The following is a 19,907-nucleotide window of genomic DNA, read 5'->3' as shown; positions in this document are numbered from 1 at the left end:
TTGGGTTATAAAACCGGTGAGCCGCAGAGGGGCCACGCCCGCACCCTGGTGCCTGGGTTCCCACTTCTTCCCCAAAACCCAACGAGAAGGGCCTTTATGGGACACGTATAAGGCACGGAACTCTTACCGCCTGCATCCCGTGGGTCAGGGACCCCGCTTAGGTGATGGTGGAGGCACTATGCACAGCCACTCGCAGAGGCTAACAGATCATTCAGGCCCAGCACTTCATCACGCTCTCAAATTCCCCACCAGAAAGGGCCTTGTGGGGATAAAGCCAGGCAGTGCTGAGCCTGGCCCCGTGGGCCCGCCCAGGCGCGCGTGGCTGTGGCCTTGCTTGCTCCTCCTACGGCTCCTTTCATTTGGAGGACGTCTCCCCGGTCACTCAACTGCAGGCCGGCTCCGCCCCCAGCGCTGCGCCTGGCTCACTGACTGACTTGGAAAAGCAACCGAGACTGCGAGGCTGCAGCCGCGAATCCGAAGGAAAGCTAATCACCGAGGAGACCTGCATTAGTGAACCAGTGACTCGAGCTAGAGGCTTCGCACGTTTGCACGGCGGGTTTTGTACCAGGGTGTGAGTCTCACAGCCCGGGGAGCTGCCAGCTTGGTTTCAAGCTCACCATCTTCCGTGGTTTTCTTTGCTTTCATGAGCACCATCCCAGCCTCTCTTAAATTAAAATCTTAAGATTTTCAGGGACATCGGAAGCCACTTATCTCAGTGGTGTAGGTCTCATCATGTTGTTCATTAGTGGCTAAGATTAGTATCACTCATGAATCAGCCTTGTGATTCCCTTTCCCCAGAGTGCCTGCCTTGGCACTTTGGTGGAGACGAGGGTGTCTTGAGCTTGTCCTTCCTAACAGGCGTCTGTGGAAGACCTGAAGGTCGTGCAGCCTTGCGGGGAGCACTGTGGTACTGGGCAGTTGGTTTGGGATCCAGGACCTGCTTATTCCTAAGTGCAGGGGAAGTGTGGAGCTACCCAAGAGCGGCAATTCTACTTTAATCAGATTCTATTCCATAGAACTCTCCCTTAATGAGGGTTAATGATACTAATTACTGGCCCCTTCACTTAAGAACATGCTCAAGAGCAGCTAATTGCCGTATAATGGCCCAGGAACAGCCCGGGCCCCAGCAGAGCTCCAGAGAAGAGGGTGTCCCCGCTTTCCACCCGTCACTCCACCTTCACACCCCACGCAGTCGCCCAGCGCGGCTTCCTCACAGGAAGGTTGTGCTGCCTCCCAGCCCGTGGTTGGAAACGGTGTGCAGCGCCCGCTGTGTTCCTTCGTTACTCTCTCCCCTGCACAGCAGAACAGCTACTGACAGGGCGTGTACACTGCATTAGGTGCTACCTCTAGCGAGGACTTTTATATGGGGGCTATGTGTAGGTGCTGTGTAAATACTGCGCCGTTTACGTAGGGACTTGAGTATCACGGACTTTGCAGGCGGAGGCTGGGCTACTGTGCCAGGGCCACGCGGATATGAGGAACAGCTGTACTTTCTAGTGCACGCAGAGCACGCCCACGCCAGGGACCCTCTCTGGGTTCTCATTTGCATCAGCCTTTTCCATACAGAGGTGGTGGGGGACACACACACTGGTGGCAAGGGCGTACCGGAAACTGTATCTTCTTGTGTGTTTCAAACCACACTGCTGGGTCCTGGGAAGATGTGGAGGTCTGGCCTGCTCTCAGGTGTACCCCAAACTGTCCCATGGGGTGTGTTTAGCATGTGAGTTAAACCGTCCCATCTCTGTGTATGGCTTCTTCCTCTCAATGTGTCCTTGTCACAGCTTAGAGGTGGGTTACTTGCTATCTTCTACCAAATAACCTTCGTGTTCCTACAGAATGCACATTTCTTTTGACCCCTTTTCTATTCTTTACTATTTTTCTTATTTTCTGCTTTCCATTTCTTCATTTAGGCTTTCTCACCACTGCATCTCTCCTGTTTCTATGTTGTGCTTTCATCCGATCTTTGGCTTGCCAGTGTCTGAGGGCTTCTGCACAGCCCTAGATGGGGCGATGACCTCGGCCCCATGTTGTGAGTGTTCGTGCTGTGACACTGGACTTATTTCATCTTCAAGTTCAGGAGATTGAAACGGTGCATTGTTAGCATCTTATTTAGTTCCAGCAACCAAATGACTGAGACAGTTCAAGGATAACAGCTTTATTCCAGTATACAAAATACATTACTAGAGCAGAGAAGTAATTTATTAAAAAATGGGCAGGATAATATACAGCATGTATGGATTAGTAAACAACTGATAACACACCCCTGGCTAACTAGTTGTTAAATGAGAATATTCTTTGTGAGATTTAAGATTTGACTCTAGTACTGACAAAGGTTCAACTTGAAAAGGGCGTGGAGTATGTGAAAAGTGGATTTCAGTGATAGGCACAGTGTAGGTGGAGTAAGGAACAATTACACACGGTGGAAGCAGTTGTTGGGGATGCCTGGTTTGGTGTCTACTCACTGAAGAAGACCTGAGCTTCAGCAGTTGGTGGTCGGTGGTCAGTGGTTGGTGATCAGTGGTCAGTGGTCGGTGGTCAGTGGTTGGTGATCAGTGGTCAGTGGTCGGCGGTCGGTGGGTTGCTGGTCAGTGGTCGGTGGTCGGTGGTTGGTGATCAGTGGTCAGTGGTCGGTGGTTGGTGGTTGGTGGTCAGTGGTCAGTGGTCGGCGGTTGGTGGGTTGGTGGTCAGTGGTCGGTGGTTGGTGGTTGGTGGCTGGTGGCATTAGGTGTGGCTTTTTCTTCTGGGGGTCTCTGCAGTGGGCGAAGGTGAGTCTCTTCCCCGGAGACTCAGGTCCACCAACATCCCAAAGAGGCCGAGGGATGGCTCCTCAGAGAGGCATTACTTTTTCTTTTTCTCCTTTTTTCCTTTCTTTCTCCCTTTATCCTTGTCCTTTTCTTTGCCACCGGCTGTTAATGACAAGGCTCGCCTTTTACCCAGAGGGGTTTTGGCATACCAGTCCTGAAATAAAACAGACGTTTAAGCAAAGATCAGAATGACACGAGTTCTCTGGAATACGCTTTGACACGAGGACAAGATTGCTGAGGTGGGAGGGAGAAAGTGGCCGCTACACTTTGGCCATTCTCCTACACTTGCGTAATACAGACTCTTCACACTGGTTTTCCAAGTCAGTATTTTTACAGGACTTGAAGTTTATGCCACGAGTCAGCAACTTCTGGGAACCACAGACTAAGCCTCACCAACAACTCTGGTTGCAGGGTGCAGGGTTCCCTAGCATGTTCCTGCATCTCAAGGATACCTGGGTAACCCTCCCGGTTCACACACGGCCACCGGAAGCGTGACTGGCAGAATAACAGAGCCAAATAACCTAAAATGTACTTTGGGATCAAAACTGGTCCCACCATGGCATTTTACCTGAACCCTGAGAAATATTTTGGTTTATACACTTTATAGTAATAATATTCCATTAATTGACTATATCACACATTATTTATCAATTCTGTCTGTGGACATATTGGTCATTTTCACTTTTCATTATCGGGAATGAGGCTGCAGTTCACAATTTTTACACGCCTCCTTGTATACATGTAAGAGAACCTCTCTAGGGCGTGTATAGAAATTAAATTCCTTGTTATATACTCTGAGCACATTCAGTTTGCCTTGATATTGCCAGATTGCTTTCTGATGTGTGGTGAATGAACTATTTTGATCATTTGTATTAAAATGTCTGTTTTGTCCTGTCTCCTGGGTGTTAGTCTAGCTGGGTATAAATATTAGGTAGATAATTATTTCCTCTCAGCACTTTGCAGATATAATCTCACTGCCTCACTTACCTTCTGACATCTACTGTTGTCAAAGAGTGTCTGATTGGAGAATTGCTTCTTTGTATGCTATCTGGTAGCTTTTAAGATTATTTGCTATCTGATACTTGGACCAAGGTATGGATTTATTTCCATTTGCCTTATTGGCTCTTTGCAGTTTATTTTTAATTTGGGAATTAATGTCTCTAATTCAGGAAAATTTTCAGCATATACTTTTTCAAAAAATTGTTTTGATATTTCTTGCATTCCTTTCTTCTAGAATTTCTATTAATTGGATGTTAGGTCTTTTAATTTACTCTCTAAGCATCTTTAATTTGTTTTTATAGATTTTATCTTTCTGTTTATCTGTGCTACCTTCTGATGGAACTTCCTAGGGTAACCGTGGTGTCCACCAATTTGCTTTTAGAGCTTGTGTAGCCTAGAGTCCATAACTGTCTTATTTTTAAATCATTTTATGATAACTACTATGTTTTTACTTGTTTGTTTTCTTTTCATGATTTTTTTTTTTTTTTTTTGTACTGCGAATTGAACTGAGGACCTCATGTTTGCCAGGCAAGTGCTGTGCCACTGAGCTAAATCCCCAGCTTTTCATTATTTTTTTATAAGTACCTCTTATTCAATTTTTCCCTACCTTTATTTAAAAATTTTGCATATATTCTAGTGGAAGTCACGTTTTCATTTATTTTCTTAAACATCTTAATTATATTTGCTTAAGCATTTTCATCAGATTGTGCTTAACACTAAACTTCTTAAAAATGTTTTGTAATTTTCATTCTCAGATTCACTCTGAGTGGGAAGTTTCATTTTGATCTCGGTCTCCCAACCTGCCATCTTCAGTTGCTTTAAGAACTCTTCTAAATCCAAATACAGAATGAAGTCTTATGTCCATGATTTGAAATTAATGCTGCCTGGTGATTTGGGGAATCAGATGTCCAATCACAAAAGCAATAGCTATTATCATTTTATCTTCCATGACTCTTAACTACCTTCTCTTTATTATTCATTCTTTATTTTTCTCCATACTACATTCCAGGCAATTTTCTTGTTCCCCTTTCCGGTTCCTTTATTTTCTCTTTAGCAGTGTCTAATCGATAGACAACCTGTCCATTGAGTTTCTAATTTTATGACTATCTATTTTTTTCATTATCAGAAGTTTTCTTTGGTTCTTTTTCCAGTTTGCCTGTTTTATCCCCCATAATGCTTCTGGTGTTTAATAAGTTAAAGGAAGTTAATATTCTTCCAGAATGCTCTGTTATCTCAGATCCTTGGTAGTGCCAATTCTGTTTCCTATACCTGCTGATTCTCTTCATGGCAGACTGCTTTTTCATGGATCACACTTCTTTATTATTATGACTCTGTCTCTAGCAAGGGGTGCATTTCCTGCAGTATTTGAATAAGTTTCCATAAGTTATACTTGCTTTTGATATGACATCAGGAGTTTTAATTATACAAAATCATGTTTTGGAATGTGTTAAATTCCAAAACCTATGGTAGATTCTGGTACCAGGAAGATGGTGTGGATTTGGAACCTTAAAGTGCAAGGTGCAGGCATGGATTTTGATTTGCAAACGTACTCTTCCCTTTGCCTTTGAAGGTGACACTTGCAGGCCGCAAGGACTGGGATGCAGGCCTTTTCAAGGGGCCATTATTCTGCCTAATACACTTCTTTATGTAGCTCATGCTCCTCGCTTGCAAAATAGGGAGCTGTGAGGTCTAAATGGGTTGATACAGTGCCTGGCACACAACACGCAGTCAATAAACACTAGATAACATTTATGATTAGGTCATCATTATTATTACCATTAAATATTTTTTCCATTGGCTCCATGGAACAGGGTAGAGTGTGTTTGAAAAATCTGCACAATCTTAGTCTGACACTACTTCAGAAACACAATCACTAATGTTTGTCAGGGAAAACCTGATGAGCCCAACTATAAGTAACTATAGCAGCGATATCACATATGTCATAATACGACAATATCTTCCATCTGCTCATTCAATGTGCCACTCAACAAATGTATTGAACATCTGCTTAGGACCAGGCAGAGGAGCTGGTACCATGATGGAATCAGACATGGGTAGGGGCAAAGAGAGTAACTGTGGGGAAATGATTCAGCTTTCTTAAGCATGGGTAAAGTCATTAAACACATATACATTTGCTTTTTCACCTCAGGTGAGAAGAGGGTAATTTTTCTCTTTTGTACATGGTACAGTCACCTTCAAACACTGCCACAGACAGAGAACACCTAGAGATCAACTGCTTCCAAAAGTTACAAACCCAGCTTTCGGTTTTAACATCTTGAGCCCAACTTCTCAAAGTAAGAAGGAAAATCAGATTTTAGAAAGGAGAAAAAATAGAGAATTTCAGAAGAATGTGATGCAAAACTTGAAGAGGCTAAGTATGAACAATTAATAGGAACAAACTTTAAACAGTTAAATTCAGAAGAATACTAACTTAAACAGTTAAAATAACAGAACATTAATTCAAGTGCTCGTGTCTAGGCTTGATTTTTCTTTCAGTTTTCCTAGAGTTAGGGTAGCAAAATATGGCTGATAGGTTGAATATGGTCCATTTTCTCTTACTGCAAAAAAAGTTTTAATGGAGCCCAGCCAAGCCAACTTGTTTGCATAATGTGTAAGAAAGCTTTGGTACCATGCTGCAGAGCTGACTAGCTCAGACAGATGCTGTGTGCCTCTTAAAGCTTAAAGTATTCAAAGAAAGTAATACAGAGAAAGCTTGTCAACTATGTTACACTATCACTGCTGAGATCATCACTGTGACTATTTTCCACTTTCTGAGGAAGGACTGGGGAAATCAGGAAAGAAAGAAATATAATGTTTAAACTTAGTAAAAAGATGATATGAGGTATGATCAAAATATACAGTGAATATTTAAGCTCAAAAAATCATTACAGTAAAAGTCATATTGTCATAAACCCCACTCAAAATGCTAGCCTTTGCTTCCAACACACTTATCACAGTGTTCTGGCCACTTTCTGAAGCAGTTCTGGGAGTGTCTTTCATGAGTGTTTATGAGATGAGATTAAAAGTATGGTGAGTGCTGCTGCTGAGTACCATCTGATGGCAAGGCAGGCTCATAAAAACATCATGGTGTGTCCCTGTCCATCTTTGTCACTGTATCTGACATTTTGAGACTTCTGGCTCTTCCTCAAAGTCAAAATGACCACAAAAGACCAACACTTTGAATCGACTCAAAACACAGAGAGAGCCATGACAGTACAACTAAAGAGGACCTTCAGGAATGGTTGGGAAAGTGGCAGAATGGAGGGATAAATGTGTTAGAAATGAGAGAGAATATTCTGAGGGGGGATTCATGGCACTGTGTCTTTTACTGTCATAAAAAATTTAAACATTCACTGAAGTTCTCACTCACACCTTATCCACGTTAGTGGGAAAATGTCCCAATCTTAACCAGCTTCCCAGAAATAAGAGGCTTCAGTGAGAATTTCAATTCTCCTTTCGGTGCGTGTGACAATGTTGTAGTGACCTTCTATTGTATGGGTATGATTTTCTGCCCTTTCTTTCACAGTTGGGCAGGGAAGCTACCTTAGGTGCAGAAAGCAATGACACTGTGTTCATTTTGATTCAAAGGCCAGCCAAGCAGAGTTTGAGCAGTGCCTGTTGTTGGCATCGGGGACTGGGTTGTGCCCTAATTGTGCCTGGGGCCAGTTACACAAGGGGACAAAGCACGTCACTCTCAGCAACGTCGTGTCCTCCTCTAAAAGAAGGAGCTGGAAGAAAGATCTTAACATTTCCTCTGAGATTAAAAAATTCTGCGAACATGTCAAGAGATGTTTAAAAATTGGAAAGCTAAGTTTTGCTGAGTTCTCTTGTAGTTTCCTATCGCAAGTACACTCAGAACGGAAAAATGAAGTGTACTATGTCAAATATGTGACAAAACAGCATGAGCTTGAAATACACTCTGTAAGGGACAGTTTTCCCTATGCAAGTTAAGGGAGGGAGGGAGGGAAGAAGGGAGAGAGAAGTAATGGTTTTGAAATTACTACTCAGTTTTGCAATTTGGCTATTAATATATAAGGTCATAGGTTATGATTTTCCTAAAATAAGGAAAACATGTTTTACTGCAGGCTCAAAAGATTTTTGTTTTGCATGCTGGGGATGGAACCCAGGACTGTTTGCATGCTAAGCAGGGCTCTATTACTGAGATACACTCCTAGCCCTCAAAGGATTTTGTGATCAAAAGATGTCAAGTTTCTCAATTTCACTGTACGTGGCGATGTTCAAACCCACAAAACCTGGGGAACCCACAGCGGGTGTATGACAAGTGTCTGCAGCTGAGAGTTGGCTGTCAGGGTGTCCGGTTTACCTTAAAGCAATCTTCTTCCTCTTTGTACACTGGGTTCATGCTGGTAATGGCTGTGATGAACTCCCCTGCGGTGAGAGGTTTTCGAACTTGTTGCCGAATTCGCCGCTCCGTGAGCACATCTTTGACCACTTCCACTATATGTCCTTGGGTGAAGCCATCAGTGACCTTGGCTAGGCAACTGATATTTAAGGCTTTTGTAAGGATGCCTCCTTTGCGCTGAATGATCTGTTTCCAGAGAACTGTTGCATCCAAGATGGTAGAAAAGACACAGAGGCCAAGAGTTATCACAGAGCAAGCAGTGTTAGCCTGGTGCCCTGCCCTAAACTGCCTCTCATCAGAAAAGGAACACAAAAGGAGTCTACTGCCAACTTCTTTGTGATTCAGATGAGCAGACAGCCCAGTAATTAAAGCTTTCCTCTGGAGAATTTTCTACCGTGTGATATACAAATGGTGCCTCTAAGATCTGCAGATCCACATGCCCTTTGTGATATGGCAAGAAAAATGAACCTAGTAGAGTTCTAATATTTAGGAAATTTCAAAGCTGGAAATTCATATATAGTATATATGGATGGCATCTCTGCTCATTAGAATATTATATTATCCAAAAAATTTAGGTAAGGAGTGTAACCATTTTTAGTTATAATGTTCATTTCTTATATTATTTTTTCTTAAATTATTTTTATAGCTAGAATTAGAATGCTGATTCCAATTTTCATTAACTACTGCCAGCCTCTGTGTGTTACCATACATTGGATTTCATTGAACGACTGGACACTTATCTTCTCCCCCAACAACTGTTAGTGAATTTACACTAGATGAGAGATTTCAGTCTGAACACAGGAATGTTGTGAAAACTTTAGGTACAGAATGAATTCCTGTACAACATTTAAAATGAAATTATATTTGGAGAACTAGGTCCAGTCTGTTTAGACAGACTCTGGGAAGCCACTGGGACTTGCTATGCCCAGGCAAGCATGGGCGAGGGGCACATTCACAGGACTGTCTGTGCCAGCACCTGAGGTCTGTCTGTGCATCACATCACCTGGCCAGACATTTCTAAAGCATTGCACGTTCTTTGAGGAATACTGATGCCATTTTACTACATGACCATTACTACACGATCTGACGATTGTCAGGTGTGGTCCAAGCTCAGCTCTGGGTCTGTTCGATGACTCCACCATCCAAATCGGTTGGTCCGAAGATGGTTGATAGGATGTAAGGGTCCACTTACTGCCACAAAGGAGCAAAATGGCCTGCAATGTACCTACAAACCGCTGCATAGAGGCTGCTTTGGGGCTGTGGTTATTCTGGCAATTCACCTCCACTGTTCTCTTGGTGAGCTGCTTGGCTCCAGGCTGAGTGAGCTGCCTGGAAAGAATGAATGTTCCTAGGGGGCTTGGCTGTCTCACCAGATTGGGAACCAAGGGCTTGGAAATCTTCATTGAGACTGACACTGGCGCAGGGACCCCACATTGGGCCAAACCACCGTCTAAGCCCCTGGAACCGCTCTGCCACTTCCTTGGTGAGTTTATTTGTGCCTGAGCACTAGTCTTAGCTGTAGAGCAGGAGTAGCAAGATTTGCTGCTCAGTACTGCTGTGAGAAGCCGTATGACAGTGTGTATATATATATGTATATGTATATATAAATAAAGCACTTCAAGGAGCCCCATTCTAGCGGGTGTGTGTGCGTGTTATTTTCTGTAGCTGTCTTACTGTTACTACAACTATTACTAGTCATTGCATCTTGCACCAAAATGTCCTAACTCTCATTAAAACATCAATTACAAAAGACAACAGCAAATAAACTACAGAATACGTCAAAGCATGTTTGTGTGAAGCCAGGTTAGAGCAGGTGAGGGTAATCCTTACCCAAATGGTAGCTGCTACTGAGTTAGAAATCAGAAAACACAACCCATAGTGACCATGGGAAGCAACAGAGCAATTAGACAACAGCATCGCCAGGCAGCTGGCGTGTCCACTGTCCAAACCTGTGACGTGCACAGTGTAGCAGTCCTGGCAGCGGCAGGGAGAGTGTGTGTGAGGACCCCGCCAGGAGTGCGGAAAGCAGGAGGGAACCTGGAGTCTGAATGCTCTACCTTACTTCCTCTCATTTCTTCAGGCAATCTATACTCCCTCCCTTCTTCCCCTTGCCTCCCCTTCTCCTTCTTTTCTGTCCCCACCCCCACAAGGTCTCAGTACGTATTCCAGGATGGCCTTAAACTCACTATGTAGCCCAGGCTAGCCTTGAACTCCCAGCAATCCCCCTGCCTCAGCCTCCTAAGTGTGGCATTATAGGTGTGCACCACCACACCTACCTCCCTTCTTCTCCAGACTGAAAAGCATCTGGTCTTGGTCTTCCCTTCATCTATTTTTGCCATTCCCAGTCGATTCCATCCTGGCGAGTGCTTTACATGACCCGGGATCTTAACACTCATTCTATTTAGGATTTCACAAAAGCAGAAGAGGTGGCTCAGAGGATTTGGGTGAGCTTCCAACCCTCTGAGCCTTGCATTCCAGACAAGTCCAAAGATACCACTGGACACCCCCATCAGACTGTGGGCTTGGGTGGGTCCCATGAGGAACTGGGTCATTAGTAAGACAGATGGCTGGGACAGGAGGGCAGTGGTGGGAGTGTGCCGGGGAGGAGGTCCACATGGGGTTCTCAGGGGCAGACGAAGTACCCAGCAACCTGGGCTGGTGGACTTTCTTTGCAGAGATAGTTGGATGTGGGGGCAAGGTGGCCCATGCTGAGTAAACCCAAGGACTGTGAGTCCTCGGGTTGGCCTGTGGTCCTTGGGCTGGCCTGCCTGGCCTCTTGGGACTGTCACTTCTTAGGCAGTGCAGAGGGCTTGGACAGCAGGATGGCGAGTGTTTCTGGACACTCTGGAGCCAAGATGCTGGTAGATAAACAGCCAAGCAGCAGCTGAGGATCTGCGGCTCCTGCTCCATGCGCCGGAGGAGACTGCTTGTGACTGCGGCCGTGGCAGGGGCAGTCATTCTTGGAGATGGATGCCCCAGCCACGGGGGCTTGGAAAGCTTTGTGATGACTGTAAGAGATGTTGGCAGTGTTTACGATGGCGAGAACGGCGGCCAGAGCAAATTTTCCACCAAGGGAGAAACATGCAAAAAGCACGCGGCGTGGTGGATGGAGCCCGGACCATGCGAAGAGCTTGCTGCAGGTTCGTCACTGCCCAAGAACAGGGGGAAGGGACACCTGTCCTTGCTCTGCCTTGATGACACTGCGAGGGGGTTCAGGTCAGAATCTGTGATGTGATTCAGGTTCTCAGAGATGCCTGGCACCTCAACAAACAGAATCGCCCACGTTGTGCACCAAGGGCTCCATTTTAAAAAGGCTGGCAGTTTTGTCAAGCAACAGAAAGCAAAACTGGACCCAAAGTCGAGAATAAGACGGTAGCCCCTTAACAAATAGTACTCTGCCTTGTTTCATGAAAATAGCTGGAAATAGTTACAGTGAAAAGAGGAAGGGCAAGAGAAGAGAGGGTGAGAGAGGCGCGTGGCTGGCACTGACCTCAGAGGCCACGGCGAAGGTTGTGGGCGCTCCCTGTCCCTGCCTGTGTCCCAAGCCGGGTGGGGCCCCCTCCCGCTCCTGATCTTGCCAGGCTTCTCCTCCGCACCCAGCACTCCCTCTCCCGACACTTCCACCACCCTGCCAACACCCGTGCCTTCCTGCGGGCTGTGTGGTCGCAGGAGCCGCAGAGCCCTGGGGACAGCTCGCCACAGACCAGCAGTCGGGGGCTGCGGGGCGACAAGCCTGTCAGAGTCCCCCAGCTCTAAGGCATCAGTGCCTGCATTCTGAGCCTCATCCCTCCCGAGCCTGGATCCCACGGCTCTATCCAGCTTCACTGTGCTGCTTCCTGGGCTTACTATTTCGGTATTATTTTTCACTTACATGTGTTTAAAGTGGCAGCGCACTCCTGTAATCCCAGCACTCTGAGAGGCTGAGGCAGGAGGCTTCCAAGTTTGAGCCCAGACTAAGCAATTTAGTGACTTAGTGAGACCCTGTCTCAAAATAAAAATTAAAAAAAGTGTGGGGAGGCCGCTCAGTGCGAAGGCCCTGGGTTCAATCCCTAGTACCAGAAAAGAAGTGTTAAAAAGAAATGGATTTTGATTTTATTTAAGAAGTCTGAAAAAAAACAAGCTCATGTTGTATTTAATGTTTGTGTTAAGTAAGTCAACACGTAACCTGACAGAGGCTGAAAACAGTAAACAGTGTAAAGGAACCATGTTCTACAAGGACTCCAGCATCACCACGGGGACAAGATGAGTGGGGCCCATGTACCTGTCCAAGGGCAACTCAGCAGCTGTAAGGCTTTTGCCACCTTTGGGGCTAGAAGTAAAGGTCTCACTCAGGTGCCTTTGCTTTCGGTAAAAAGCAGTAAGTCCATAGATCTAAGACATGTCGCTTTGCTCCTAGGTCCCAGGGATTTATGTTTGGGTCTGCTGGTCTACCCGGGGTCAGGTGGGCACCTCCTGCAGTGGCCTGGTTCTCGAGGATGCCCACGCCCACTCTCCTGACCTTGCACACCTGCAGGCAGACGCTGCCGACCCCCATCTGTGTCCCGCATGGGAAAGAGCTTGGGATACTTGCCATATCTGGAAGCATAGTCTGGTCTGGGAACCAAAATAATTTTTTCATAAACTTTGCAGAAAGATTGGAGTTCGGCATCAAAAGGACGCTGCGTTGTCCCCACGATTAGAATCCTGTCATCCGGCTGCAAGAGTTTCAGGATTTTGGGAAGCTGTTTTTTCAGGCGTTTCGGTTCATTCTGGGAGAAGAGGAAAGGGGAAATATTAGCTCATGGAAGGAACAAAGAATGGATGCAGGACTGAAGAAAGCAGGGGCTTCGCAACAGAGTGGGCGGTGGCAGGTAATTGTTGAAGTGATTTCAAAACTCAGATAGACACAGTTCCTCCCAGTGTGTCCCAGGGCCAGCGCTGGAGTGCATTTCCGCGTCTGGGTGATTTTTAATTGTTGGCGTTTCCTTTCCTGAATCTCTGGAATTCAGATTTGGGTCATGGGAAGGAAGGAAGCACCTGACCGGTCAGGGGCCGCCTGACCCTCAGCTGGGAAACAGCAGCTGACCTCCCGGTGAAGGAGGCCTGCAGGGAGCTGGCAGCGCTTGTGTTTTCTTGAGTTGTTTGGTAGAAGCGCTCAAGATTTCCTCTGCTGACCGCGTCACCGTGAAGACCTGGCGACTTGGACCTTAGGACAAACACTTGGTTACATAAGACCCTGAAACCCGGCCCTCTGGCAATTTGGAAATACTTTGAGCCTCTGGTATCTGAGCACAATCTCAGCACTAATGAGGGAGAGGAGCAAGGTGGGATGGGGCCCAGGGAGGACAAGGATGGCTTCCGGGAGCAGGAGTCGGATGGGGGCATGTTGCCAGGGGCAACGCTGTGGCTGTGAATTAAGCCGCGCTGGCGCAGACAGAGCAGGAAGCGAGGACGGGCGGGAGAATGGGGTGGCACAGGGACGCCCTGGGTGCCCTCCGGGCCGTTTTCCCACTTGGCTCATGGCTAAGGATGCTCTGTGTCCTTCCCGGAGCTCACTGCTCACTTACACGCTTTCCTTGGAAAAATACGAGTTAGATCCTTGGCCCACTCAAAAAAATTGGGTTCTCTGTCCTTAGCATCGAGCTGTAGGCCTCTTAGGTGTTCTAGGTACAAGGCTTCTGTCAGTGTATGCAAACACTCTCTCCCCTTCGGTAGGTTGTCTCTTCACTTGCTTTTCAGGTGTTCATCTTCCTTAGCTCAGGGGCTTGGAAGAGCCTTGTGGACCCGCTGCCCCTGTCTGAGGTGATCCTGGGGCCCTGATAAGCACAGGGGTACAGGGAGGAGACTCAGAAGTAAGGGATTCAAGGCACCAGCTCCGTGGTGAGGCTGGGCCTCTGGTACACAGCCGGTGCTCGGTCAGTGCCTGTTGAAGAACTGATTCTCCCCCAGCCCTGTGTCTTCATCCGTTACTTCTGCTGTCCTCAATAATTCACCCTTCCTGAGGCAAGCCCCTCCAGCACCCACACTTCACCCCCCGCTATCCGCAGCCTCCTCACCACCCCATCTGCCTCTCCCGAGTCCTTGTGTACAGGGCGGTTCCATGAGCAGCTTTGGAGATGGTTCAGGGCCAGCAGACAGTCACTTGCTGGAGAGGACCAGGCTGAAATCCAAGCATATAGTTCTGTTCTTCCCCAGGTTCCCTGCAGGGCCTCAGCCTGGGGAGCCTCCCACCCCACAGAGCTTAAGCTGCTAGGTTCTGAATCCAGGTGTGCCATTTAGTAGCTCCGTGACTGGAGGCAATGTGCTGAACTCACTTGGGTCTCAACCTCTTCATCTATAAAATGGGGATGACGACAGCGCTTTACTTTAGTTTCACACAGTACCCGGCACTGAACACGCGCTCTTTCAGGGGGATTGTGACAGTCCTTCCTCTTGTCTTCCACAAAAAGCTTCTGACCTGTTCATTTTTAAATGCAGATGGGGCTGCAACCCCATGCAGGTCCACCACTGGATACAAATCCGGGGGTTTTAACATGGATCTGGAAATTCATAAGACCCAGCTAAAGCAATCGTCCGAAGAAAAAGTTGGATGGAAGGCTCTGACCCAAAGCCTTGTCCCGTGGAACCGACCTTTCGGCAGGGAGGCCAAACTAGTCTACGAACAGCTCCCTCGGACGTTAGGGAAAAGTGCGAGGAAGAATGAAGGAGGGCAGAGGCGCTGGCGCTGGGAAGGAGGGGCCGCCGGAGCGGAGGCGGCCAGCGGAAGGGACAGAGATGACACCCGCTCAGAGACGCGGCAGCCACGCAGGCCGGGGAGAGAATGCCAGGCAGAGAGGACAGCAGAGGCAAAGGCCGGAAGCAGAGCTGTGCTTGGCAGGTTCCGGGAAGACCAGAGAGCACAGGGGCCAGAGGGGCAGGAGCTGCATGAGGCTGGGGAAAGGGCAGGGGCGGCAGCTAGCGACGGAAGCGTCTCTTATTCTACGAAGGCTGGAATCCGGGGCTCTGCCTTTGGCTTCTGCGGAGCACAGCGTTGGTGGAAGGAGGCACTTCACCTGGGTGATTTCACAGAACCCTCAGCGGTCGGTGTGCACGGGCTCCTCCTCCCACTCTGCAGCCCAGACTCACTTTGAGTTGGGCCTTTCAGATCCGCTCTGCTTCCCTTGCCCTTCCTGGATGGTCTCCTTTGTAGCGAAACAGTTTTCATTTTAGTGAAGTGCAATTTAAAATTTCCTCTGTTGCTTGTGCTTTGGTGGCACACCTGAGAGACCGCTGCTTGTCCCAAGGTCACGGAGATTTGTGTCTATATTTTCTTCTAAGAGTTTTAAAACTTTAGCTCTTACTTGCAGGTCATTGATTTGTTATGGGCTCATGCTTGCAGATGACAAGAGGCAGAGCTCCAAAATCATTCTTCTGTCACGGGCTGTCCAGTTGTCCCCGCACCGCGCGTTGGAAAGATGATTTCTGCACTGAGCTGTCTTCCCAGTTCTGTGAAAAGTCACCTGCGAGTCAGTGTAAGGCTTGTTTCTGGACCTCAGTTCTGTTCCACTGATCAGTCTCTCCTTCTGCCAGAACCATGCTGTCTTGATTGCTGCAGTGTCATACTAAGATGGGAAATGACTTTCCCAACCTTTTTTTTTGTATTTTTTAGATTGTTTGGGCCGGCTGCCTTGACTTTCCAAATGCATTTTCAGATCAGCATAGTAATTTCTGCAAATAAGCCAGTTGGGGTTTTTATGAGAGCTGTGCTGAATCTGCGGGTCAATCTGGGGAAGACTGGCACCTTAGCAACATTAAGTTGTTTGCAACTCACGAATAGGAAATGTCTTCCCCTTTATTTAGGTCGTCTCTGAATCTTCTCCATGGTGCGTTCGTAGTTTTCAGAGAAGTCTTATACTTCTCTTGTGCCGAAGAACTTTATGAGAACAATGCCTACGGCGTGGTGAGGGCAGCGAGCTGCTGGCGACGGTTTGAGATGATGGTGGATAACAGAGGAACCTTTTAAGAAACTTAGCAGGGATGAACTGGGACGTGAGGGGTGCACAGATGAGGTGCTCAGACTGTTGGAAGGACTGATCTGAGGGTCCCAGAGAGGCTGGACCGAGACTCCATGGGGGTAAACACACCTACATGGTCTGAGCATGTCCCCTGCCATCCTGTTGCCATGGTGACGATGCGGTCTCTACCCTTTCTGAGGCAGAAGATGATATTGTTCCCTGCATGTCCTGTGTGCATTTCAGGGATGCTCAAAATTAATTATTTTACTTGGATGACAAATGTTGACCCTGGGCTGCATCCAGAGTGACATCCTTGCTATCGGTGAGGTGCGGTTCCATTAGCAGGGGACGGAAACTGGAGGTGTGTCCGCTCGGTCTGCAGCCCGCCTCCACTGGGCAGCCACTGTTCCAGCTCAGAGCCGTCCCACCACGCTTATCCACCTTGCCGGGAATGTCCCCAGGATCACCCAGCGGCCTCCGAAGCTGCCGTCCCAGCGTTGGGCCTGCCAGCCCCTCACAGCTGTATCGCTGTGGGCAGTTTCCAAACAGTGCCCAGCATCCACGCAGCAATTCCAGTTTGCTTTTTTGCAGCTGATGCCATCAAACAACTGCCACAGCCAGCACCAAGGAGGCCCAAGATTCCCATGTGGGGGCACCGCTCTGAGGTCCGGGAAGGTTCCAGCCAGAGAAGTAATGGTGCAGAAAATGCAGGCGCAGGCTGCTCTGCTTTGCTCTTTATTGCCTTCGTCTCAGACATAACGGCAGCCAGAGCAGCTGCACAGTAGCCCAGCCGGGAGTAGAGCTCCTCCTAGAGGCGGGGAAGGAAGGAAGGGCACATGCAGGGCTAGCCAGAGGCAGACCAGAGCTTGTGAAGGTGGCAGCGCTTTGGGTGGGCGCTCCTGAATTCTCAAGGTGGGAGGGCTTTTCGAGGGCTGATAGGAGGAGGACAGAGAGCAGGAGGTGGGCAGGAGGATGGAGGGTAACTCTGGCTTGAGCACTCCTGAAAAGCACTGCTCAGGAGATGTTCAGAGGGGACCGGGGTCGAAGCGGTGGTGGGGGACATACAAGGAGGGTTGGCCCCATGGGCAAAGAGGGAACCAGGCTGTGCTCAGTGTCCTCTAGCCTGGCTCTGCCTTCAGATGGTTCAGGGCCCCAGCATGCACCCTCAGGGGCCTCTGCCCTTTTATGAAGAGAGCAGAACCTGGCCCCCAGGGTGCCCGTGGGGTGCACAGGCCTCTGTTCCCTGCTGCAGCTGCCCCAGGTGTCAGGGCCTTCTGTCCTGCAGGTCGGGCTCCAGCCCTGAGCCACTCTGCCAGTGCGTCACTGATTACGACTGGGTGAGCACGTCATGTGTCACCTGGAAGGGGCTCAGCCCAGGGGCCCTGGAGCTGGATCCACACTGCGACTTGAGATTTCTCTCGCTCAAGGGATACTCTTGGGGTCCTGCAAATCTAGCAGGTGGCCACTCTGGGTATTGTGGTGGTGGGTGTTGGGACACCCCAGTTCCCTGGTGTCTTTGCTTCCCTGGGCTTTGTGTTTGGGGGGACATGGGGACCTTTGGGACAGCGTCTGGGGTGGGTGGGGGAAAGGTCGCTGTGTTCTGCGTAGCAAGCCATGCAGCAGAGAGGTTAGCGAAGTCTCCCAGGTCCTCCCACTGCTGCTGACTCGCTGCGGCTCTTGGCTATTCCTGGTGCTGAGGAGCTCAGGTCAGACTCAGGAGGCCCTGAGGGCCGGGAAGAGGACAGGGCCGGGCCCACCCCTCGTGGAGTTACAGGAAGGCAACAGGAACCCTGGTTCTGCTCCTCAGGGTGGGCCCAGCGAGGCTACCCCACGATGTGGCCGAGCGGGACAGCTGACCTCTCCTGTAGGGCGGTGCTGGCCAGGCTGCTGGTGGGATGGGGGAACCTCTGGCAGCCTTGCCCTCTTGGGGTGACTCAGCCTGTGGGCCTTGGGGATGCTGGGGCTTGGGGCCCTTTCAGCTGTGTGGCACAGGCGTCTGGGATGTGCCCCGGACATGATTCCCACTGCTCTGTGCAGCAGACCCCAGGATAGCTCTGGGTCCTCTGATGCGGGTGCGACTGGAGTAAATGTCCGGTTTGCCCATAGAGAGAATTGGGTCTCCCCGAGGCCTTGATGTCTGTCAGTAAAAACCACAGAGAGAGAGACTGCATTCATGGAGAGAAATCTCTGTACCAGGACAAGACCCGAGGCAGGCAGGGACCTGGGATGTGGGTCTGTCATCGTCACCCCGCCCCTCCCTCCTCTGCCCCTGTCCACCAGCCAGCCAGACTTTTGAAGGCTTCACGTGTGTGACTGCTTGGGTTGTGCCCAGCCCCGCGTGGCTCTCCGGACTTGGGATCTGCTTCCGGTCATTCCTGCCGTCAGTGTTTCCAGCGTGTGGACCTTTTCCCTCCTCCCTCAATGTAGCGGCTTGTCCAGCAGAGGGAGCTAAGCGCTAGATTCCCGGATTAAATAATAAATGAGTTCTCCTAAGAGTTTCCGAAATGACAGAGCAATCAAGGCTCATTTGGAGAAGAAAAGATTGAGCTTTCGTTCTCCATCCAAATCACCTCTACCTGCCAGAGATGATGTGCAATACATAGAGATCAGAGTGATTAAAACCCTTACGAACTTAATCAGAAATTCAGTTAACCACTATTTGCTTTGGTCGAAATTGATGTGGAATAACAATCATGTGCATCTGCAATTTTTTTTTAACTTGTGAGAAATTTGCTGGTGATTTGCAGGGAGGGGGGTTCCGGGGGAAGGACCATTGAAAGGAGAGAAAAGGCGGAAGGAACCAATTGAAGCGGGGCTCCCTGGGGGCCCCCAAAGCTGCACTTAGCAATTCTGTTGACGCTCTTTGTTCATAAATGTCGGGTCTTTTGCTATTTATTATTATGAACAATAGGAAATCCTAATAATAACTCCTATGTGTGCCTTCGGCTGTAACTGAGCAGAGTTCTTGAAATGATTTCTTCCCTCTGAATCTTATGTTTGGGTTGAAAAAACTGTTCCTACCCTTTTCTGCCCTGTTTTTTTTTTTTCTTCTAAATGATGCCTCCTAAGATCAGACCCCTGGATCCTTTCAAATGCAGACAAGCACTGAGAGAGAAACAGAGAGAGAGAGAGAGAGAGAGAGAGACAGAGACAGAGACAGAGAGACAGAGAGACAGAGAGAAAGAGGGGGGAGGCCACTGCAGGAGATTAAAAGCTCCTCATCTCCTTTTTGCATTGAAAAGACAAGATTTTTTCAAAAAAGTGAGGATGATGCCGCACCCTCGGAGGAAGGGAAGGTCAAGGAAAGAAGCAAGGGAGAAGTCCTCACCTGCTTTTCCGCGTGGGGTACTTTTCTGTAGAAGGTTTTCTCTGTGTCTTCGATCCACACCACGGATGGCTGAAGCTGTCGAGCCACCTGCCAAGGGGGGAGGGCAGCCCGGTTGACGAGAACAGCAGGGGACCTGGACACCGAGGACGGCAGGGCTGTGAGGGTGCCCGGGCTCCGTGCCCTCCCGGCCCTCCTCTGCACACCCGCAGCCCCCTTCACCCCTGCGGCCTGGCCTGCTGCATGCACATTCTGCTCTGGGACCGTGAGCCCTTTCGGCTGGAGATAAACCCGGCGCTGCCTGCTGCAGATGAATGGGAACCGGGCTATGAGTTTTAATCACAGCCGAGTTGCCGTTCACAGGTTTATTCGAGTCTGCTACCAGGAGCAAACCTGTTTCAGCACAAGGGCCCCCGCCATGCTATTTGTTCGGCTGTGCTTTT

General features: G+C 48.7%; 1 protein-coding gene across 5 annotated transcripts in view; it reads right to left on the bottom strand.

The window, feature by feature from the left end:
* Positions 1 to 2,652: 2,652 nt before the first annotated feature.
* The window catches only part of Iqca1 (IQ motif containing with AAA domain 1), a 134,115-nt gene continuing 116,860 nt past the window's right edge, over positions 2,653 to 19,907 (bottom strand). For 3 of the 5 annotated variants that reach the window (XM_005395314.2, XM_013519966.1, XM_013519965.1), the window contains 4 exons: positions 19,468 to 19,554; positions 12,737 to 12,914; positions 8,128 to 8,366; positions 2,653 to 2,958 (listed from right to left, as the gene is read on the bottom strand). In XM_005395314.2, the coding sequence (XP_005395371.1) occupies positions 2,839 to 2,958; positions 8,128 to 8,366; positions 12,737 to 12,914; positions 19,468 to 19,554 (624 nt within the window). In that variant the 3' untranslated portion in view covers positions 2,653 to 2,838. Of the gene's footprint in view, positions 2,959 to 8,127; positions 8,367 to 10,422; positions 10,564 to 12,736; positions 12,915 to 19,467; positions 19,601 to 19,907 lie in introns of those variants that run through there. The other 2 variants (XM_013519967.1, XM_013519968.1) reach the window with 2 other exon arrangements.

This window comes from Chinchilla lanigera, unplaced genomic scaffold (assembly GCF_000276665.1).
Source record: "Chinchilla lanigera isolate Chin_1 unplaced genomic scaffold, ChiLan1.0 scaffold00052, whole genome shotgun sequence".
In the NCBI taxonomy this organism is placed as follows: Eukaryota; Metazoa; Chordata; class Mammalia; order Rodentia; family Chinchillidae; genus Chinchilla; species Chinchilla lanigera.
The sequence above is the reverse complement of the archived record's forward strand: the minus strand, read 5'-3'. Positions and strand labels throughout refer to the sequence as shown.